The sequence below is a fragment of the Ochotona curzoniae genome, unplaced genomic scaffold, assembly GCF_017591425.1.
Source record: "Ochotona curzoniae isolate NIBS_2020 unplaced genomic scaffold, NIBS_Ocur_1.0 patch401, whole genome shotgun sequence".
Taxonomy (NCBI): domain Eukaryota; kingdom Metazoa; phylum Chordata; class Mammalia; order Lagomorpha; family Ochotonidae; genus Ochotona; species Ochotona curzoniae.
In genome coordinates, this window is record NW_024466975.1 from 281,357 (window position 1) to 305,794 (window position 24,438).

The following is a 24,438-nucleotide window of genomic DNA, read 5'->3' on the forward strand; positions in this document are numbered from 1 at the left end:
GTGACATCTTTGTAACTATGTGATCTGTTATATTGGTACATTTTCTTACTGCAGATCACTAAAATTGGAATCAAACTCAGGTTATCAAACTTAGAATAAGTAACAAAACTCCTGATTGCTTCCATCTCCAAAACAGACTCCTCCATTTCCTTTCTTATTACTTGCTTTACCACCACCCTGTTCTTCCAAAGTTTAAAAATTCTTAGCTACCTTTGAACTTTTCCTCTCTCTTTGTCTCCACAGTTAAATATTAAACTAACAATCTTCTATCCTAATATCTTTTCCACATGCACCCCTCTTTTTTCTCATTTCTGTTGCTTTAGTGAAGGCTCTCATTATCTCTAGTCTGAAACAATTTCCTTAATGTCTCTCCTTGCTCCCATCCATCCTCCATAGTGCTGCCAGGTTAACTTCTCTGAAGGAAAGCACTAATCCATCACCTCATTTCTCTCAAAAAAAAAAAAAATAGTCAATGGGTCCTCTATCACCTTCAGGATAAAAATCAAACCTCTCAGCCAAAAACTGAGAGGTTCCTTAGAACTAAATACTAAGTTTCATTTATATTCTCCACAAATATCCCATGAAGTTAAAATCTTGGTTGTGGAAGGTTCCCCACCTATGTCTGCTAACAGCAATGTCCCTCCCCTACCTCTTCAGCCTAAATGAATCTTTTATTTTCCAAAATCGCTTAGAACTCACGGACCCGGAGAACCTTCTCACAGCTTCCTAGACAGAGGTGATCTCCCTAATTTGTTGCTCTAGTTCTTAAATATATTATACAGTGCAGTCATTTTATAGATGGCTTACCTCTCTGAGAATTATTTAAAGATTATTTTATTCACTTTAAGTATTCCATACATCTAAACTAGGTGTTATTAACTTGAAGTCTGCGGACAAAGAGTCATAGGTAGATTCAGGGAATCCACGAATGTAGATGAGAAATTTTTTTTTCTTTTAAAATTTGCAGTTCTGCAAACTGTAGACTCAAGCAACAAATCACGGAGTATTCTGCTGTGTCTGTAGCATTGCGACCAACAGTATAATGGATATTTTTACATAATTATATTCTTTGCAGACATCATAAAATATCACATACAGATATATCTCTTCCAAATTCTGGCATTGTTGGGTGGGCACTTTGGTAGAACACGTTAGGCCACTACTTTGGATGCCCACATCTTATATAAAAATGAGTCTGAACCCTGTATACTCCACTTTCAATCCAGTTTCAATCACCTGTGCAGGCAACATATAATGATCCAAGTCCTTGGTTCCTCGTCACCAATACAGGAGATCTAGATGGATTTCCTGGACCCTGTCTTCAAATAAGCTCATCCTAGGATTTAGTGGGAGGTGAACTGGAAGATCTCTCTGTCTCTTGCTCTCTTTTGTCACCCTTCTTTTCAAATAAATAAATCTTGTCTTAAAAATTCTGACATGTTAGGTGCTTGATTAGACCTTTAAAGGTTATTGAAATAGCAAATTCTACTACATTACATATTTTTTAAATATTTTTAATGTTTATTTTTGAAAGCCAGAATTACAGAAAGGATTGTGGGAGCAAGAGAGCTCTTTCATTTATTTGTTCATTCCTCAAGTGACCACAATAGAAAGGCTGAGTATCCTGGAATCAGGGACATCTTTTAAGCCTCATACATAGATGGTAGGGAACCAAGCATTTGTGCTATCTTCTGCTGCTTCCTAGTGCATTAACAGAAACTGTAACAGAATTGGAGCATAGAAGAGACAAATTGGAATTACTCAAAACTACACAAACAACAACAGCCTCACTCTCCCCATTATTGAAGGAGGGGGTAAATAATCACACACATCCAAAAGAGACACATGGTATATATCACATAGACACAAGAACTCTGAGGTTTTATAATTACAGAGAAACAGCCATAAAGTCAAAGAGTCCTAATTATCGGAGTGATGTCTAGGAGAAACACTACTTTAAAGCATAGCAGAGATAACTTTCATTCAGAATATGATAATCATCATTACACCTCAAATGTATATAGTCTATATCCCATTGCTACATTAGTTCTCAGAATGTCTGAATTGACATATAAGGTATTAGAGTTCCTTGTCAAATTTTAAATTTTGTGGTTCACACAAACTGAAAAACTTACCCAGGCTTCATAATTGTTATGTAAATGTTCCGATTCCTAGTCTACTACACCATAACCCTGAGTCATCAAAACTATTTAGAGTTACACCATATAACCTGATCAGTAAGAAGGGCAGCATGCAATACAGTTTGGAAAGCTGTCCATAAAACAGTAATTTGAATCTTTTAACTTCTGAGCCCTTAAGTAAATGAAATTAAGCTACAGAAAAGGGCTCTGTCATGTTAAATCTCAATTTCCCAGATTTAAAATTTCCCATTTAAAATTTCAAATTTAAAACTTCCAATGTGAAGAATAAATCCAGAGCCATTTCTTGTCTAGTTTAAGGCTTAAACTCTATACATAAAGATAAAAGCATATATGAAGTATGCAATCACTTAAACTTGATTTATTTGAGAATCTTCTATTATCTACTCTTAGGACCCAGGTGAACCTGAGCAGGATCCTGTGCAGAGCAGAGGTGAAGGTGATAAACTGCAGCAGAAATCGCATGTCAAGTTCCCACCCATGACCATTCAGCCTTAAGAACATGTGAAGCCCTTCAACTCCCCATTCTACAATCCATGCAGGTTAAAAGCATGGAATTCTTATAAATGTATAATGTTTAGTAAAACAAAGAGGAGGAAATTACAAATACTTTCTTCTGTTTAAAATAATTAGAAAAACTTTTTATTTACTTTTTAAACAGGTGGTATACTCACTGTCTGCCAAAAGGAAAAAAAGGATAATAAACGACAAAGTCACACTGAGGAAAATTCCCTTACTACTTTTTTCCAGGGTGAAATATACTGGCTGTTTAAAACCTTGACTTGTTATGATAAGAATCAAATAAAAAAACACAAAGTTTTAGGAAAACAGAGCTATCTGCTTAACACTTTTAATGGATCACAATCTGCCATCACCATGGTAACTACTCAGTAACTTTGGCTTCGCTAGTGCCAATTATGCACTCCTCTGGCCCTTGAAGTTGCCCTTACTTCTTTTGAAGAGCTGAAATCTTCAGAAGAAAAAAGGCCCAACAGTTAAGTGCACACATACCCTCTTGTTCAGTCCGAGTCATTTCCTCGAGCTTCTTCTGTTTCAGTGTGTCCACCACATCAGCAAGGCTCCCTTTGCGGCGCTCGGGAGTTCCAAAAGTAACACTGGTCATTATCTCGCGGTCCCGACTCCCTTCGTCAGGCTTGTGTGGTGAGGTAGAGGTATTTCGGAGGGAATATAGGGAACATAACTTATTATTCTCTGACTCCTAGGGAAAAAAAAAATAAAACAAAACCATTAGAACACAGTTTGATTTGCAAACCAATGGTGGAAAATATTCTAAACTCAGAAAGACAGTAGATGATACTCAATAGGAAAAATAAAATAATTTAAATAAAACAGAATAGCTTAGCAAGACAAAAATGTAAGTCTGATTATGCAACACTCAACATTAATAAAGCAGTTATCAAAGGAGCTAAACTGAAACTGCAAATTCAGACAGTTCAGTTTTTTTTTAGAAGCAGCATGAGCGATTCAAAATCGGACACTTTGACTTCTGTTAAAACAGTCTACATGTAATGAATGTCAGCATCTTAATTAGCACAGTTTTTAAGTGAGTGCTTTTGTAGGCAAAACTCATAGTTTACTTATGTATGTATATTTACATTCATAAACATTAAATTCTTTGGCTTTGATATTAAAATAGCAGAGGATTTAGCCTTAGAATCTAACATTCAGTGTTCACCAGAAAATGTGCAAAATACCTAAATCAGAATCATAAATTGAACCACTCTAGATATTTTTTGCTTGTTGGGTTTGTGGAGAGAATTAATTTTTTCAGCTTTACAACCTGCCAAAGTTACAGCAGCCCCTTTCTGGTATTTGTCCTCATCACTGATACTTTAGCATAAAGGAAAACAGGTTTCACACAGATTTAAAACTTTCTTTTAACAAACATGTAAGTTTACTACTAGAACATTTGAACAGTAATTCACAGGACAGAGAAATTAGCTAGCTGGTACAATGGTTAGAGCCATCAGCTGAGAAGGAAAAGCAAACATCTTAAAGTTTGTAAGAATCAATACACTTTTTTTTTTCTAAATAACTCTGAATTGGGACCAAGTGTCCAGCAGTAACTGATGCTAGGCCCCTGCCTTTTTTTGGTTTTTTTGTTTGTTTATTTACACGAGGCTTTATGATTCTCAGCAGAAGCTTCAAATTCTTCATTGCTTCTATATCTCTCTTTTTAAAAAGAAGCCCAGGGCCCGGCGCGGTGGCGCAAGTGGTTAAAGGTCCTCGCCTTGCACCTGCCAAGATCCCATATGGGCACCGGTTCTAATCCCGGCAGCCCCGCTTCCCTTCCAGCTCCCTGCTTGTGGCCCGGGAAGGCAGCAGAGGACGGCCCAAAGCTTTGGGAACCTGCACCCGCGTGGGAGACCCGGAAGAGGCTCCTGGCTCCGGATCGGCATAGTATCGGCCCGTTGCGCTCACTTGGGGAGTGAATCATCGGACGAAAGATCTTCCTCTCTGTCTCTCCTCTCTGTATATCCGCCTTTCCAATGAAAAAATAATAGAAATAAATCTTAAAAAAAAAAAAAAAGAAGCCCAGCAAACTTCAAAATCTAGAGAAAAAGGCATGAAATAAAAATTACAGTTCATTACCAGTAGGATGGGGGAAAAAAAGCAAAAGAGAGTCGAGTAAGATTCCAAATACATTGAATGAGGTGTTAATTAAACTCAATAAATGCTAGGTATTCAGATATTATTGTTATCCATAAGGCAGAATGAGACTTATTTTCAGGATTATGGGGAGCATACAGTGAAATGACTTTTGTCCAGCACTTGGGTACCTTGCTGAGCCCTCAGTGCAGAGGTGGTGGTTTACAGAATGTAGGTAGTTAGCATTCTGCAGGAAGGAGAAGGCCTAGGAATGGGGTCAAGGAGGTTTATCTCTAGACTGGAGGAATTGTGAAGTAAAATAGTATCGATAGGAGTTATGAACTGTTGAATGCAATAACAAAAATCATTGGATTGTATACATTAAGTGGGTAGATTATGCAATTGTGTATTATATCTAAAATAAATCTATTAACTTATTGTGAACAAAATATAACTTTTCCACAATGTCATTTTTAGAATAACACAAAGAACAAAACAGCTCAAACCTACTAAAAAGGAAAAACTAAAGGAGGCAGAGCAAGGAAGAGAACTTTCACTTTGCTCCTACATATGTCCCTTCCATTGTTATCTAAGTTAATGTTGACAACAATTCTGTAGAGTAGTTCATGGAAGACCTTTTAGATGCCAATCATGTGATTGCATAGCTCCTTGGAATGGCCCATTTATTCTCCATTTTATTCAAATGAAAGCTTGGAGATAAGTGTGCAAAAGCCATTTTGACTGAGACTTTTAGGAATCAATAATCATCATTTGATCAATCATGCTTCAGTTACTTCTTTTTCAAAAGCAATTATTCTCATTTCACATCCCAGAAAGAAAACCCTGACTCCACCTAAGGGATTAAATGCCCAATCACAACAGTAAGTAGTGTATGGTACAGTTACCTACAAATGATTCACCATAAGCAAAGTAAGGAAGATTTCCCATCACTCAAAAATAGAAATTAAAGATGCTAGTAGAGTTTCTCTGGCCTAATAACTTCAGGTTATTTCATGTGCTTCTTTTCTTTTTATTCATTCACTGTTACTCTTTCACTATGTCCCTTGCTTTTCCCTCTTGGGAACGTGGTCACTATCATTGTAGACCACAGACAATAACCACAGGTTCTTTATTGCAACAATGGCCTACCCTATCCTCAGCCCCATAATCTGTACAAAGTGGCTCATAACTACTGAGCGAAGAGCAAGAGGCTGAAAAGTTGCCATTTCTCAAAGACAGCCATGTGAAGCTACTGGCAATGTGATGCTGGGGTAACAATAAAGACAGGAAATAAAGCCATGAATTGCTTAAATCACTGAGTCATAACATCTTTAGGAAAATGCAAAAGAGTGAAATCTACCATTTCTGGCTTTCATTTTTTAACTTTGTAAAACTTAATAAATGTTAGTCTTCTATGAAAGGAATATATATATATATATATATTTACAACAGGTTACAGATGATATGAAGTCAGTAGCATCAATTTTTTTCTTTTTTAGATTAAGTAAGGAGTTTTACTTATTAAGGGAGAGAGAGAGTAATGACAGACTGCTCCCTGGTGGGAGATAGCCAGAAACCACTTCCACATGGTGAGGTGACCATGTGAAGAAAATGGCCACCCAGAGTATACACCACTTAGCTTCCAAGAGTCCATGGATCCATCAAGGTCTCTCCATGAATGGCAGGGGCCTAAGTACTTGAGCCACCTTCCTGCTACTTCTCAACATGCACATTAGTAAGAAGTTTGTTGGAAAATGGAGGTGGGACTCAAATATAGGCATTCCAGTCCAGACTTGGCATTCCAAGCAGCAGCTATACTCATTGTGCCACAACGCCCTATCCTGTGTATGAACCCAACCTTCTTTTTAGAGTTCAAATAAAATTCCATTTTATCCTTGAAGCACTTCCTGTCTACATTGGGCCTTACTATCCTGCTACCCACATGAACTATACATTGAAGTACTTAATAATACCACAATTCAGTATTTAATAATATACTAGAATAAATTATCCATCAACAGTTTTTAAGGTATTAGCAATACTTGAGCTAAATTTTAAGTTTTAATGCGTTGTGTCATTTCTTATGCTTCATATACCTCCAGAATATACTGCAAAATGTTAAATTGAAACGATTTCCAAATAAGTCAAGAAAAATAAAAAAATTAAGAGTAAAGTTAACAATTCATTCTAGCAATAACAGGATTAAGAAAATATTTAGAACAAATAGACTATTTGTGAAACATTGTACAACACAATATCAGACACTAAAATTACATATATTTGCATATGTTTATATATGATTATATATGTATATATATGTGTGTGTGTATGTATGTATTATATATGTTGATCCTCCCCAGAGGATGCTGCAGTCACCTGACACTGAGCATGTTGGATCCTTAATTCTAGAATTCTCATCTTCCAGAAAAATGAGAAAATAATTTTACTTCTATAAATTATCCAGTGTTTGGTATCTTGTGAGAGCAACACACATGAACACTTACAAGAACACACTGTCTTTTGTTTGTCCTCAAAAGACACATAAAATATCTGTCTACTTCCTCTATGGTATCAGAGTTGTTCAAATATCTTCAAGAAAGGGTTAAACTAACATTCTTTCCCCAGATCTTTCATTGTTCTTCTCTGACATACTCTGTTCCTAAGTATTATCCTAAAAATGTTTCCAACAATTAAATATCAAGTTCTGCACTTTCATTTACAGCAAGATGGAAAACAATATTCTGGTAAGTAGTTCCCCTCATTTGTCACAGGCAGAACTGGAAAAGCTAAAATCTAAGTACAGGTTTTCTGACACCAAATCCAATGCTTTACTTATTCCAAGGGATTGCTAAAGAAAAAAAAAAGTCATGCTCAACAGATGACATTGTAATTCCAATCCTGCCTAACTTCTAAATTTAGTTAGTTGGTTGCTAGATAGTTAGTTAATTTTTACATTTCCAGAGAGATGTAACCACTTTCAAGGCTAAAATCATACTTTGCTATTAACTTTAGTCCATAAAATTCCAAGAAGTAGCTCATATTATTTATCTATTGTTGTATAACATGTCATGTCAAAAGAAAGTGCTTAAACAACAACACTCCTTTGCTACACTTAATTTCTGTGGGCCAGGAATTTGGGACCATCTGTGCTGGGTGGTTCGGCCTCAAGATCTCTCAAAGACTGTAGTTAAGTCGTGGCAATGGTTGGAGTCATCTCAAAGGCTTTTTTACTCACAGATGTGGTGTCTGGCCTGGGAACACTTCAAGAGCTCTGGGCTGGAATAGATAGGGTTTCCTGGACATGGTCCTCTATTTCTGTAATCTTTCCATATGGTCTCGTCTTTTCAGTGTATTAGTTTTTGAGCAGCTGGACTTCCTATGGGGGTGGTTCAGGGGTCCAAGACAGTCACATGCAAGCTGGATCACTATTTCCAACCTAGCCCAGGAAATCGCATTGTAGAATGCCACTGCATTCTATTCTGTAATGAGTCAGCAAGACTTGCCCATAGCCATGTGAATAGGAAGTATACACTGCTTTTTTATAAGATAGAGTTTTAATTATGTTCTTAAATAGTTGCTGTGTAAATGAGTCATGTACAAAGCCTGTCGTACAAGACCTAGTACACAGGTACTCAGCAAATGATAGCTGCATTTATTATTGACTTCAAAGGTCCTTTGTCCAATTGTCCTTTGTTTCAGTTTCCAATTCTGAACTATACAGTCAAGATAACAACTGGTACCACCTGGGATGTATTTAGTAATACTCATTCATCATCGTGGGATAATAAATACTAAACTACACTACATTCTTCATTACCAATTCTTATCCATAACAAATTCGATTAAAAGCTGGCTCCTAATGCAGCCCCTCAGTATTTCTAACTAGCTTTTTCTAGGAACACTATCAATGACCACTTATCCTATCTGCATATAGATCATCTCCACTCTTGTCCAGGAACAGACACGGTACCCTGCTGTTCTGATTCAGCTGAGTTGCCAACCACACCTAGACAAAGAATGCAGATTGGCAACCATTGTGCAAACAGAAGAGAGCAATAGGCTGGGGTTGCGAATGTCAGCTAGGATGTCAGGAATCGAAACTCAGGGAGCATAGGTCAAGCATGGAGTCTTGCATATATAATAGGGAGGAAACCCATATAAAAATGGAAGACATGGCAGTTGAGAGAAATGAGTAGGAAATGGATTCTCCATAACCTGAATCAACATCCCGGCCAGGGCCCAATTTAATTATAGAGACAGAATATTAATCTTTCGTACATTTTCCTGTATCCATGTGCAAGACAATGAAAAACATTCCTTCCAACTGTCTAGTATGTGGTCAGTTTTCTATCAGTTTGGTTGGTCAGTTAGTTAGTTGTCTATTTTAGTTATAGCTTTTCCAATTACATCTTTATCTTCCTGTTAGTCTGCTCTTCTTAATATAATACAGCATAATTTTATTACTGATTTCTAACAGCACCCAACCTATAGTAAACTTCAGCCAAAAAAAAAAAACCCAAATGCTAAAGCAAGAAACATCCTCCTACTTGTTTACATATTTTAAGTTTCAGTTAAGTGTTCTTGCCATATTATGTAAGATGCGTGTATATATAAATATTTACTAAGTTTTACATAAGTTTATATCAGTGCTGAGGTTTCTAAATCCTCCCTTTTGCTTTTTATGAATAAAAACTATATCAACTATGATATAAAAAAGACCTCCAAGGCTGTCTGTTATTCACTGACAGAAAAATTTGCCTATTGTGGATGCCAAATAAATTCTTGCTAAGAAAATCTAACCTTTTTAGTATACTAAAAGCTAACCAAATTATTAATACACATAGGTTCTTTCTCAAAGGAAAAAGATGTGCTTTACTCTAATACAATTTTTAAGGAAAGTACATTGGCTTAAAAAGACTTCATAAATGAAAATGCTGAATTTGCTTTTAATGATCAACAGACTAATCCTGACTAAATAAGTGGGACCTGCACTGTGGCATCACAGGTTAAACCATTTCCTGTAGCACCAGCATCCATATGGGCACTGGTTTATATCCCAGCTGTTCCACGTCCAATCTGGCTACCTGTTAATGCACCTGAGAAAGCAATGGAGAATGGTTGGCACTTGTACCCATGTAGCCAGCCCCAGCACCCAGCCATTGCAGCTATTTGATATGGACAAGCAGAGGGAAAACATCTCTGTCTCTCTGTCTCTCTCCCTCTTACACCGTGCCTTTCAAATAAATAAAATGAATCGTTAAAAGAAAAGATAACTTGCTGGGCTCCACATGGTAGCCTAGTGGCTAAAGTCCTTGCCTTGCATGCACCAGGATACCAGATAGGCGCTAGTTCATATCTCGACTGTTCCTCTTCCCTTCCTGCTCCTTGTTTGTGGCCTGTGAGAACAGCTGAGGATAGTCCACAGCCTTGGGATCCTGCCCCTGCATAGGAGACCTGAACGAATCTCCTGACTCCTGGGTTTAGATTGGCTCAGCTCCAGCCATTGTGGTGACTTGGGGAGTGAACCAGCAGACAGAAGATCTTTCTCTCTGTCTCTCCTTCTCTCTCTAAATCTGACTTTCTAATAAAAATAAATAAATCTTTTTTTAAAAAAAAAGAAAAGATCACTTGCTATAATGGACAAGTAAAAAGTAAACTTTCATTAAAAATGAGACAGAAAAATTTGGTTTACAAAATATCAATGTTTGAATAAAAATGTCACTACAGTGATCATCTGCTTAATAACAATAAAAATGATTCATGGATGCATTGGAAACTAAATCTGTCACAAGTATTTGCTTGTGTCATAATTACAAATATCTTAAAAATTAATTTTAAAATGTGAATTTGGTTCATAGAAATAGAGTCACAGCCAAAAATCTTTTTTAAAGTGGCCTCGTTGTGATATTGAATAATAGAAGCAAGCATTAAACAAGTAAATACAGCAAAAATTAACATCTGCAAACTGTCAGGAGAAGCATACTGAAAAGCCATTAGTTAAATAACACTACTATCCTCACATACAAAATCAGAACATCAACATTCAAAGGTCCTAGGGCTTGCACTGTGGCATAGTAAGCTAAGCTATCACCTACAATGCCAACATTTCACATTTTTTAGGTATTAGGTGGTTGTTTATTCAGATTAGGAACAGGAGCAAGGGTAGAGGGAGAGAAAACTAGAAGGAACACGTCTCCTGCCATGGTGGCAGGATAGGGGGCTGCCAGGGCAGGGGAAGGGGGCAAGATGGAGGACAGGGGAGAGCCAGGTAAAAAGGGAAGAGCAAGAGAAGAGTGGGCACACATGGAGGCTCGCTTGACACAACCCGCTTGGCCTAGAAGGCAGATGCACCTAGGAAAGTCATGGAAGATGCTTCAAGTGCTTGGGCCTTTGCACCCACATGGAAGACCCAAATGAAACACCTGGCTCTTGCTTTGAATGAGCCCAGTTCTTGCCATTGCAGACATTTGGGGAGTGAACCAGCAGATGGAAAACATCTCTCTCTCTTTGTCTCTCTATCTCTCTTTTTCTCTCTTGCTCTCTCATTCTCCCTTTTTCTCGCTGGAACTCTGCCTTCAAAACAAATGAATAAATCTTTTACAGTAAGTAAATAAAATCCAAAGGTCCTTCAAGATAAAATTACTCAGCATCACCCAGCAATTGAATTCCCTACGGAAAAAAAAAAGGAAGTATAATAAATAAAACAGCCAACAAAATACAGATTTACTGATTCACTGGAAAGATTTTCTAATTCAAATCCCTAATTGAAATTTTTTAAACTTAACTTCCTCTAGTTAAGCTTTCTTGCCTGAATTCTCTTGTTTGTAAAGTTAAAATGTGAAAACCTGCAGTAATGACCTCATACAGTTATGAATGCTATGTGAATTCACAGAACACTGAAAACAATGACTATTATATAACAAATGCTCACTGGGTGACAACGGTGATGATGGTTAGTTAGACTATTCCTAACTAGTGACTTTTTGGTCTCTCTTCCACTGGTAAAGATTCACCATCTCACAAAGGAATTCTTCCCATCTTTGCAGGGTGGGCAAAATTCCCCTTCATGAGAATTTAAAATCTATTTCAACTTATAGTTCTAATTAGTGAAAGCATTAGGATGATAGCTTTTCAATATATACTAGGTTAAGACACTGTCACTCTATTCTATGACTAGCAGTAATGAAACTATAATAAGAGGAACTTTAAGGAAAAGAGGCATGATAGTAAATTTCCTTATAGACCACAACATTATATCAAGGTTCAGCTGCTGTTTGGCTCATGTTCCAATCAACTCAGGCAGTTATTCTTACCTGGACACTTACTAGTATTCAAAATGCCCTCTATATCATATGCAACCTAAACAATTCTACCCGGCTAGGCTAGAACTGGTTAAAACAATTTCAATGTTGAAATCAAAAAAATTTTAAATGGTAATACACTTCATGATTACAACTCAAATCCTTTATTTTTGAGATGAGAAAATTAAAGTTAAAGCAATATCAAGTGCTTTTCCTAAGATTACACAGCAAATTAGTGGTTTCAGAGATGAACATAGGCTCTCTATTAACCCTTTCCACTAACTTCCTAGTAATTTCAGGGAAAACATTTACAATGAACAAAAAGAACATGTTTTTGTTTTTTGGTTTTTTACTAAAGCATTAGGGAGTAAAGTCAGGGATTTGTAGGAGTTGGAAATGTTGAATAAGATTTTCCAGAGCAAGTTTCTCCATGGTGCTTCTCTCCAGAGGCAATTAAATTTTCTAGGATCAAACTTAGACACTCTGCTTGCACTTCCCTCTTTTGCAGTCTTCTTCCCATGTGAGACACAAAGCACACTAATAAAAGTATTTTTGTTGTTATAATCAACAAGGAGGCAATTAGAACACTTTAAATAAAAAGAAATATCTCCGGGTATCTGTTCTTCACATCTCATAAATTTTAACATTAAAAACCACCAAAGTCCAACCAAGGTTTGTCAAATCTACTTGTTCCTTACATAGGTGCTACCCTACTAACAGTGAAGCCCTTTCATGATGTGTGGCCTAGGAAACAGAGGCGAGAAGATGGCTTCGTATGTCATATGATGAGTCCTCAAATCCATTCTATAAAAACAATCTCTCTCTTCATTGGCCTTTACCAAGTAAGAATTGTACTACAAAAACCCTTCAAATCTCTTCCTGTCAAATGCATGTAATTATGAGGTCATTTCTTCATTGTACGTATTATCATTCTAACTTTACAGGCAAGGGAATTAAGGCAACAAAGGTTACCTAATGTAAGAAGAAGTTAAGATTAAAATTTTCAATTAGGGATTTGAATTAGAAAATTTACCAGTGAATCAGTGAATCTTCCCAAATGCAGGAGACACTTCAAAACTTAGAAAATTGTAAATAAACCTCTATCTCTCTGATCAAGTTCTTACAACTAAAACAAGTAGAAAGATTCCTTTTGGCCCACACTGCTTATGAAACAATTATCTATGCACTGGTCCACTCTTCTGTCTCTTATATCCAGTTGTATTTGCATTTCCAGGAAAATAAAAAAAAAAAAGGCACAAAATGACACTGCCTAGTCAAAAGTAGCAAGCATGAAGTCTAAATCAGCCATCAAGTGGCCCCAAACTCTAAGGGAAACCTCTTGATCCCCCTACCTGAAGCCATTATACAACCTTAGATTAAGACCTCAATTACAATCACCCACTCTATGCTTTATTTCTGAGAAGGGAAAGAAAAGATGTGAACGTTTATTTTTCTCTGTTAATTTCATTTGCTTTTATGTAATCCAGAGAACAATAGCCAAAAGAAGAGGCAAGCTGTAATCTTACTATTAATTTCAGAAAGCAAAATAAACTATAATAAAATTACATACAGAATAATGAGTAAGGGAACAAAAGTGAGAGAGACATCTTCAACCAAAGCATGCCAGGAACAAAACAAATTAATACAACTGAAGACCAAATATTAACTTCAAATTCAAGAGCAAAAATTTACTTATTCATAGATTAAATTAGCTAAACCCTGGATATTTCAGTTATGAAAAAAATCCTAAATAAAAACTACTTGCCAAATGTTTTATTTCTTTTTCATGTGTCTAAGTAAATTAATCTCATTTCCTCTATTAGTATAATTGATATGTGCTTGCATGAGGGTAAATTTCCTCTCACAAATTTGTTGAACTTGAGAACAAGATATTTGAGGTATTCGTAGGACACTGGCAACAGAATCAAATCAGAGCAAAATTATAAAGAAGCAAAAAGTTTGTAAAATAATTTTCAATTACTTTATTAAACAAACTTTCCATTTTCTGTGGTGCTAATGAAATATAAAGAAGATAAATGAAGTACATAAATATTCATTTCTAATTTCAACTTGATTGTAAAATTTTATTAGCTAATGTTTGTAACTTATACTTAGGATTTGAGAATGTGGCTTACACAAAGATATACTATTGAACTCAATTTAATTTGCCTTAAATAATAATGCCTAGGGATAAGGGGAATGTAGTCACACCAAAATAATACTTCAAAGGTTAATATTGTAAAAAATAAATACGTTTTCTTATTAAAAACTTCATTGACAAAATGAATGATAGCTTAATGTTGTTCTTAGAAAATTTATATTTCCCTTGGAAAACAAGCAAAATCTTTTATTGCAGAGGAAACCCAAACCTTGGGATGATTTGCTTATTATGATAATTAAGGCATATCATTAATAGCATTCAAGAAACATGGGTATTTGTGGAAAGAACAGTCAAGACTCTCCTGCTGGATCCAGGTGGTTTGACGCACCAATCTAAGACAGCCCTTTCAGTCTCTTCTCCCCATTTGAATGGTACAAGCAGAATTCTTTATGATAAAGCTTCCTCTATGGAAAGCAACTCTGTCCAAATTCAAGAAAGAAGGGAGCTCACAAACACAAGCCTTGCTTCCTCCTCCCAAAGTACTATCCCGCAAACCATAGCCATCATCACCCTATTCCTGATGCATTTCTCCTTCTAAATCATGAAAAGTTCAAATCAGTCATGTAAATTACTTGATGATGTACAAGAGAGAGTTCAAAAAGTACGTGAAAAAAAATATTACGAAAACCTATCCTTGCATTTCAATATTTTGCATAAAATTCCATTTTCCACAATGGCTTGAAGCACCCTCATGTAACACGTACATTATTTTCTATAAGATGTTGGTTGGAAGCATTCCAAAAGTGTCTATATTTCTTTATTTTAATCATCATATTTTGCTTTAGTGATAAGTTTAAAAGTCAGGCAAGAAGACACTGCATGAAGCAATTCTACAAAAATGTGTACATCAATCAAAACCACATATAGTCTGGTACGTTTTTATGTTGTTTTGCTTTAATCATAAAGGAACTAATGTCCTGGGATCAGCTTCCAGTGATTGAGAATAAGCAATTTTCACAAAACGCTTATTTTTTTTAAGCCCAGATTCAAATGGCATTTGAAAAAAACGAAGTTGAGAACAACAGTCCTGCTGTGTACATATTAGAAGAGATTAAACTAGATTTTCTATGAATATTCAATATTATTTGAAATAATGATCAAAAAGTGAATTTTCTCATGTCTGTAAATACTAGAGACCCCAGCTACATTGTGGTCATACCAGAGTATTTGCATATGGATAGTCTACAGGAAAAGTCAAATCACAGGAGAAGATTCACTATGAGATGTACAATGTATATTAGTCAAAGAAATGAAAACAAAATATTTTAAAAACATTGTATTACATAAAACTGAAGCAAAAAAAAATGGGAATATTGGTAGATTTCCAGAAAAGATCATCCTTAACATGAAAGAAAATTGTGAATTGCACATTAATGGCAATGATAGAGTTGATTAAGAAATTCACACTAAATAGTCTGCTAACCTACGTCACCAGATCGAACACATCATGAAAAAGCAAAACAAAAATGAACAAGTTACATGCAACTTCATGGAAGACATTCTGTACACACAATTTGGAAAAGATTTTCCTTGAACTGTTAAAATATAAACGAAATGCAAAAAGTCTTGTACAGACGTAGCAAAATACTGGATTTTTATGTTTTGGTAGGTGCTCAATATGCAGCCCACTTAATCACATGTTAATGACTGGATATGCTAATCAGCATGCATGCCCAATCATTCTTGCTCAACGGGAGGGGAGGAGATAACCATTGATGAGCATGGTAATGTTTCTACTTTTGGTAAAGATTTTGATAACATGTCAGCTATGAATGAAAACATTCCAAAAGGTGTTTATGAAAAGATATATTTGATAAAACTAAGCAAAATGACAAAATGTTTCTTGATTTCATAAACTCCAAGATATTTTCTAGTAGCATACCAGTAATTGATTTTTTTCTACTTAAAAATGTCTAGATTTGGGAAGGTTTAAAAAACTATTCTTACTTTTCAATAACAGGATTGAACACTTCACATAATCAGTGTTTAAAAATATAAAGGCATTAAGCAAGCACGGTAGTCTAATGGCTAAAGTCTTTGCCTTATAAGTGCCAAGATCCCATGTGGGCACCGGTTCTAATCCCAGCAGCCCTGCTTCCCATCCAGCTCCCTGCCTGTGGCCTGGGAAAGTAATACAGGACAGTCCAAAGCTAGGGACTCTGCATCCGTGTGGGAGACCTGGAAGAGGCTCCAGGCTCCTGGGTTCAGATTGGCTCAACTGCAGCCACTGCCACCTGGGGAGTGAATCAACGTACAGGAGATCTTCCTCTCTGTCTCTTCTCTCTGTATTTTCGATTTTCCAATCTAAATAAATAAATAAATAAAGGAGATCGATATGTTAACTTAGCTGTCTTTTTCATTACTTAGAGTGATATTTACCAATTTGTGCAAAAACATAAGTGGTTCTGTATTTTTGTTCAAATTGTGCACACATAAAAAATTTTAAATGTATGATTAAATTTCTGAGACTGACTTTCTTAGCAGGCAGAAGTGCTGCCTGCTAACAATGTTTCTGATCTGTAGAAAACAGGAAATCCCCCAAAGGACTGTCTACAGCACATGTTCTGTGACTCAGGAGCAGAGATAAGCATTTTCACTTTAAAAACAAAAACCTAGGTTTGAACTTTACTTAAATTGGACAGATTTTTCAAAATCTAAAAATTAAAGTATTTCTCAAGAATTTTAAAACCTTGCTTATTATGAACTTTTTAAAGTCACTTTGTACACCAACCATGTGCTACAAAGGATGTACATAAACTATACCTTAATCATTAAGATTAACTAATTAGAACTTTGCCAAATAGTAATGTTTCCCTACATACTTTGGAAGGTCCCAATAAAAGTAACTAAGTAAGTTTCAGTTGGGTGCTACCTACTATCTTAAATGACTCAATCTTTCGAAATCTGGCAAAAAATCAAGTTTTTAAAATATTTTAGAAAGCAACAAGATGAGAAATTTTCTAAGAGTCTGTCATAACATAATGCATAGCTAAGAATTAAATCCTTACTAAAAATTCCTGGACTATGCTATCATGCAATGACAACAGCTCCATTCCCAGAAAAGGTCCAAAGTCCACTCCAGTCATTTTATGACTCCAAGAATACATAAAACACCCCAGAGACTATTAGCAACCTCATTAGACAAAAAGTAAGAGAGGCAGAGAATGAAATGTTTGCAAGCAAGAGAACATTGTGCCAAATCTTATTTATTGAATATCTCAACATGCCTATTATTATTTTCTTTTAGTTATACAAGAAAGGGCATTATTGGCATCTTAATTTTCTATTTATAGTAAAAATTTAAAACTTTCCTAGAAGCTAAAACTTTCGCAGAGGAATATAATCAGGTCTTTGAGGAAGGAGTTCAGATATTCTGGGACTGATGGTCCAATGTGGCTTCTAGTTAGACTAGTAGTTAAAAGCTAGATGCAGAGGCTGGCACTGTGGCATACCATGTAAAGCTGTGACATAGGCATTCCATACAGATGCCAGTTCATGTCCTGGCTGTTCTGCCTCTGAATCATCTCCTTGCTAAATGTCTGGGAAAAGCAGCAGAAGCTGGCCCTGTCACCCACATGGAGGCCCAGCACTGGCTTGGCCCACAGCAAAGCATTCTGTCCATCTGGGGAGTTGCCCAGTAGATAGAAAATTTTGAACTTTCTGTCTCTCCCTTTCTTTGTAACTCTGACTTTCAAATAAATAAGGAAATCTGCTTTAAAAAAAAAAAAAAAGAAAAGTCAGACACATACAATATCATTTTTTTGTCTAAAAGGATTGTGAAGAAAAATATGGAAATAAGGCAAGTTAATTTTGCTGTCAAGATTTTTTAGATTTTTTTCATAATACTTTTATGAATTTTTGAAGATTTTCAGTGTCTCAAAATAAACCTACATGTAAGTACTTGTGTATGTGAGCATTAAGGGCTCACATACAATCTTATTGGCGCTTTCTGTACCTTGTAAGAGATACTTTTCCCAACCCACATTTTCGTGGCCTAGCACAGAAGCCATCTACAGTTGTCTCTTAAGCAAAAAGCATGTGTCTCTGGCCTGAAGCCATTCTCTGGACCAGTAACATGTCTGTTTCTTCCCCCTCAGTTTTCCTCCACATTGTCCTCAGCAATCTCATTTATTATCCATTTTTACTGACCGCCCACGTGCATATGACTTAAAATAATCTTTATCATATTCTGTGTGCATCTTCAAAATCTCTGAGAAGTCACCAACATATTACCTCCCTAACTATGCACTCTTCCATTCAACAATCACCAAACTCGTCACTCATCTCACTGCAATAGTTTCCTAACAAGTGTCCCTATGTCTGATGTTATCACCCATAGTCCATTTTCTACACAGAAGGCAATGTGATCTTATGAAAGAAATTAAATCACGTTTCTCTCTTGTTTTAAAAATTTCCAATGGCTTCTGCCTGCACCTGAAATGGAGTATGAAAACCTCTTGAAGCTATGACAGACTGCATAATATATGCTATCTAACTGCTTCTCGGATTCCCCAGCCCCTCCGGCCCCCGACACACCATTCTCTCTCTGACAAACCATCCTACTGTTTTCTGTTGCTCAAACACTCCAATCAAAAGGCTTTTGGGTAAGGTCTATTCCCAAAGAAAGACTCTTTCTTTCTATCCAAATTTCAGTTCTACAATCACTTCCTCAAAAAAGAAAAATCGGGCCCGGCGCGGTGGCACAAGTGGTTAAAGGTCCTCGCCTAGCACGCCCGGGATCCCATATGGACGCCGGTTCTAATCCCGGCAGCCCCGCTTCCCTTCCAGCTCCCTGCCTGTGGCCTGGGAAAGCAGTCGAGGACGGCCCAAAGCTTTGGGAACCTGCACCCGTGTGGGAGACCCGGAAGAGGCTCCTGGCTTCGGATCGGCATAGTATGGGCCCATTGCGCTCACTTGGGGAGTGAATCATCGGATGGAAGATCTTCCTCTCTGTCTCTCCTCTCTATAAATCCGCCTTTCCAATATAAAAATAATAAAAAATAAATCTTTTAAAAAAAATCCATAACCTGCCTAGTCATTCTCTGCCACACTTCATTTAACTTTCTTCATAGAATTTATCACTGCCTGAAATTGTTTCAATCTGCAAAACAATAGGCATCTTTAGTGTCTTCCACACCACTTCACAACAGCAGCATTTTATCTGTATTGTTCACAGGTATTTCCTGGACCTGGAACTTAGTGAACCCTAGTTAGTCAAGTAACCAGTACACTCTAAACAATGTAAGAAAGAAAAAGTACAAAATGGTGGGAATATCTCTTCTTAACAATCTGCAATAATAGCTAATTTGCACCCAAAAGTTATGCATTCACAAACAAATTCACTAACAACATATAGACAGGTGCAATCTTTAGCAGGTAGTATTTATCATAGACAGAATAATAAACATTACCACAAAAATTTACTCTATGTTTATTAACATAAAAATGAAATACTACACATTTTTCATAAAAATGAATTTTTGCTTAATGAAATGGCTCTAGTGAAAATCAAAACATATTTCAGTGGATTGTGTCAATATTTCTCTACAAAAAAGTCTTGGCATATTGGCGCCTTGATGACAAGATTAATGCCAGACCATTGAAAGGAGACTATTACACTAACTTGTCAGTCTTCAAATGCATCTCACTTGAGATGTAAAACTCAACAATGTGGTTTCCACAATGTAAATTATTATAGTTAAAATGAGAGCCTACACTTTTAAATTTTTATCTCAAAAGTTTTCTGTTGTTTTTTGCTTATGCCATAATGGATTCTTTTCCTTCTTTGAAGCTATCTGATCACATATTTTGTCAGACAGCAACCTAAAAATAATCAGAATTGCAACATTTAAAGATACTCTTTTCTAACCAGGAAGTGGGATTTAGTAGAACTTTTTTGCTTTATCTTTACCCACCCCTACATAAATGCTCCTCCGTGGTCTTGACACTTTAAAGTAAAACCATTTCTGAATGTAGAAGATAAAAAATGTTAGGGATTTATCTCTAACTGTCCACCACAGAGTAAAAAACAATGGAAATGGAATAGGTGTTGATAAAATTGTCTCTGTGTTTCAGATTTTCTTTAAAATTTTATTACTCCAGAATTATGTCATAGTGTTCAATTACAGTAAATAAGGAAGTAAAGAATATGAACAATTAAAGAGAACTATAAATATCTCTTTATCTCAGGCTTTTGGCTCCTCCTTTATTTGTTTTAGGTAAAAAGAAACAAAATGATTATTAAATTCCATATTAGACTCAGTCTTCTATTCCAACACACACACAGAAAGAGAGAGAGAGAGTCACATACACACTAAATGTAGGTTAGCAGGTCTGCTCAGACCTAAAATCCTGCAGACTTTTTTTCCCATAAAAGAAAAATTGTTTGGTGATATGATACTTGCAGCATAAGACCTTGCAGGTCTGATGTTATAGTTGTTACACATTATTGCATCTATTGAGTGAAAGGCAGCACAAAGGGAATTTCCAAATGCAGCTGCTATTTCTCATTTGTTAAATCCTTTTATTACACCATATAAGTACACAGCTGGGAAATACTATAGAGTGGGAGTTAAAACAAAATATTTTGGCTTCCAGACATTCAGAATATACAAAGGCTCCACTGGAAATCAAAGCCTGATATCAAAAGAGAACAAAAAGTTTGAAAACATTTCTAGCAAGTATGATTTCTTTTGTACCAATTATAACATATTTGTAACTTTAAACTCTTCTATACTACCATAAATCACATTTAACATAAACTTGGTAAGCAAATTATTACATGTTTTCTGACAAAATCCTGGATCATAAAAATTTGAGAGCAATTTATCAAAGCAACTTGGCACATGACATGATAAAAACAAAATAATTTTATCATGAAAAATACGCAAAGTGAGGTTAAAAGAAAGTTTGGGAATTCGAGCTATTATTTATGCCTCCATCCAATATTTTCCAGTCCAGTTATTTCAATTTGTCCATGACTATGTTTGGCATAAAAGCCAAAACACATCTTGACTCATCCCTTTTCTCTATCTTCTCTTACTCCACACTAATCCAAACTGCTGTTATCTTTCACTTAGACTTCTGAAACAGATTCCCAAAAGATCTTCCGTCTTCCACTCTTATTTCCCTCCAATCCATCCATGTCACCACAGTCAGAATTAAGTTTGAAATGTTCTTAAACCCTTCAAAGGCTTTTCACTGCACTTAGATAAAATCTTACCTCCATAATATTATCTCCAAAGCCTTGTTTGATATAGTTCCTGCCCATCTCGCCAATCACATCTGATACAAAATTGCATCCTCACTCATTATATTCCAGGCACAAAGATCATCTTTGATTTCCTAAAATTAAGCTATATTTTTCTCACCTCAAATACTTGATACATTCTCTTCCCTCTGTAGTTTTACTATTTATTCCACTCTACCTGGCTAGTTGCTATTACCCTTAGCTCAGAAAGGACATTACTCACCATCCATTCTAAATCAGGTTTTTCTCAATACATTTGTACATGGCATTCTATTATTTTTGCTTAATATTATATGCCACAATTTTAATTATAAATGTACTTTTGGGTATACTCACTAAGTTTCTATTCCTTCTGCTGGACTATAAATTCCCTGGAGATTTAAATTATGTCAGTTTTGTTCATTACTATACAGTCAACATCCACTTGAATACTTGACATAGAGAAGGTACTCAATAAATACTTGTTGAAATTAAATATAGCCCCATAATCTTGCCAATAAGCAGGACTTAAGATCTAACTTACCCTTGCTAACTTGCAGATGTAAAATGGATAACTTAAGTTCAGCCAGAAAAACACACCTACGTCTTCCTTTATTGTATCTCTCCCTTCTCACTGCTCATGGAAAATAACCTTCACATGTACTGAATTACTCAATGTTGATTTCCTTCAAAACTAAAATTGGAATGGGTATTGTGGCATAACAATTTATGCCACCACTTGAAAGCCAACATCCCCTAACAGGGAACCTGCTCAAGTTCCATCTTCTGTGTCTCCAACCTAGTTCCTGTCGTGTGTCTTGGAGGCAGAAGACAATAGCCCAAATATTTGGGTCCCTGTCACTATTGTGGGAAGCCAGATGAGGTTTCTGACCCCTGGCTTCAACCTCTCTATAGTTGTGGCTATTTGGAGAAGGAAGATATCCTTTCCCCTCTACCTCAACTCATTCCTCCTTCACCTCCCTTTCCCTATCAAATAAATAAATCTTAAAAAAAAAAAAAAGAGTGTGGGGGCAGAGTTATGATTTAGTGGGTTAAGTCATTGCCTGAAACACCAACATTCTGTGTGAGCTGCTCCAATTTCAATCTAGCTCCTTGCAAATGTGCCAGGAAAAGCAGTGGAAGACAGTCTGGGTACTAAGGCATGTGCCACATGCTATACCAGGCTCGGGCTTAGGCCTGGCCCAGCCCTGCCCACTGCAGCCACTTGAGGAGTGAATTATTAACAAAGAGAGAATGGTTCTATCTCCTCCTCTCTCACGATAAATATCTTTCAAACAAATAAAGTGAATTTTTAAAAATGCTATAGAAACATTTTATTTCTTTTCCAGTTTCTTATTTGTCACCCAACTATCACAGAGACTAGTCACATCTACAAAGACATCGGGAAAAGAACAATGGCTGTTTCCATAAATTATTGTGTTTAGTCTCTGCAATATTAAATACAGAGTAAGCATTTGAATATACATTTTAACAGTAAATATATTTTAAATGTTATTTTGGCATTAATTTCTTCCTGATTTACTCAAAATATTCTTCACTTGATTAGCCAAATGCAAAACAAGTTTAAAGTATATTAAGTATTTTTACTCTTTTAGATGCTAAAAATTAGAATGGTTTCTGTTTTGACCATTAGAGATAGACTTTAACAGGGAATGACTGCTAACCTACTACATATACCTGCATTTGATGTTGACCTAATAATACCAATAAACTACACCAGAGACTATTTTTTAAATTATCCTGCTTACTAGTGCAATGATGCTTTGGAAAATTCACAAAAAATGGAATTTAACAAAGTACATTTTAGTGGAAAAAATTTTAAATTCATGCTTTCCAGTGTTCAAAAAGTTCACATAAATGTGTATTATGGAAAAATCAATCATGGAGTTCAAGATATTTTGCACAAGTTTCCTGGTATATTAGTAATTATCTCAATCAGAACTCAATAACTCCAATGCCATGTATTATCAGTTTTTGCTAAAACACTAATTTATAATAAGGATATAATAATACACACAGCATCAGAGGCATTTTTAAAAGCTCACCATCCTTTGCTGAGATGACAGAACGCTGTCCCAGTCAGCATCTTGTTGAATGGTATTGACAAGTGTTGGGAGCTCCTCAGAGTGAGGTTTGTTGTGCATTATGGGGTGCAGAGGCAGATGGGGAGCCACATGTTGATCACTACCCTCTTCCTTTTCCCTTGAGGTCAAATCCTGGGTCATCGCTTCCTCTCCATCAGCTGCACAGGCAAATGGAGAGGTGGCTTGCTTGGAAGACATTCTCCTGCAGAAGAAGGGAGAACATTGTGGATGAAGAGGACCACCATCATCAACAACAGCAAACACAAACCCTCTCTTGCATTTGACTAATTTGGGGAAAAGGAAAAGTCTTCAACTTTAGAAACATGTATAGTCTATTACCAACTAAAAGCAGCTTTTTGCGCATCTGCACCTCAATATGTATGTGTGTGTGTGATTAACTCAGAAAAACACTTTCCAGCAATTGCTGTATATTTTTCTCTCTTAATAATTGACAAATGGAAATTTTTGTGGAACAAGTTTTCCTATTGTACAGGGTATATATATATATATATATTTCTTCCAGTCTTCTCAGATTATAAACTTCTTGAGAACAATTAGGTTAATGGTTAGCAATGGAAAAAAATGCATGAAAACTGAAAAAGAGCTGATTCACAAGATGATATGAAAGCTTAATTTCCAAATATGTCTTACAGCTTATTTGGAACAAATGAAAAAAAGTCTATGTAGGAAAGTACAATCAGGATGGCAAATAATCCTAACAAAAGTTTTCGGCGAATCTGGGCCTGATTTCTCAGGATTTACTTTGTATTGTGGTTCTAATCCTAAAATTTACTACCTGTCCATTTGAAGATTTTACAAGACCTTTAAGATTTGTCAAATACTGCAACATGTGACACTGTTTGAGTGACTAATG

At 36.0% G+C, this 24,438-nt stretch overlaps 1 protein-coding gene across 1 annotated transcript in view; it reads right to left on the bottom strand.

The window, feature by feature from the left end:
• The window catches only part of LOC121167618 (transcription factor SOX-6-like), a gene marked incomplete at its 3' end in the record, with an annotated part of 317,078 nt that overhangs the window by 278,451 nt on the left and 14,189 nt on the right, over positions 1 to 24,438 (bottom strand). The window contains exons 2-3 of the mRNA XM_040997162.1: positions 23,526 to 23,766; positions 3,171 to 3,378 (exon numbers count right to left, since the gene is read on the bottom strand). Coding sequence (XP_040853096.1) covers positions 3,171 to 3,378; positions 23,526 to 23,766 — 449 coding nt within the window. The remainder of the gene's footprint in view (positions 1 to 3,170; positions 3,379 to 23,525; positions 23,767 to 24,438) is intronic.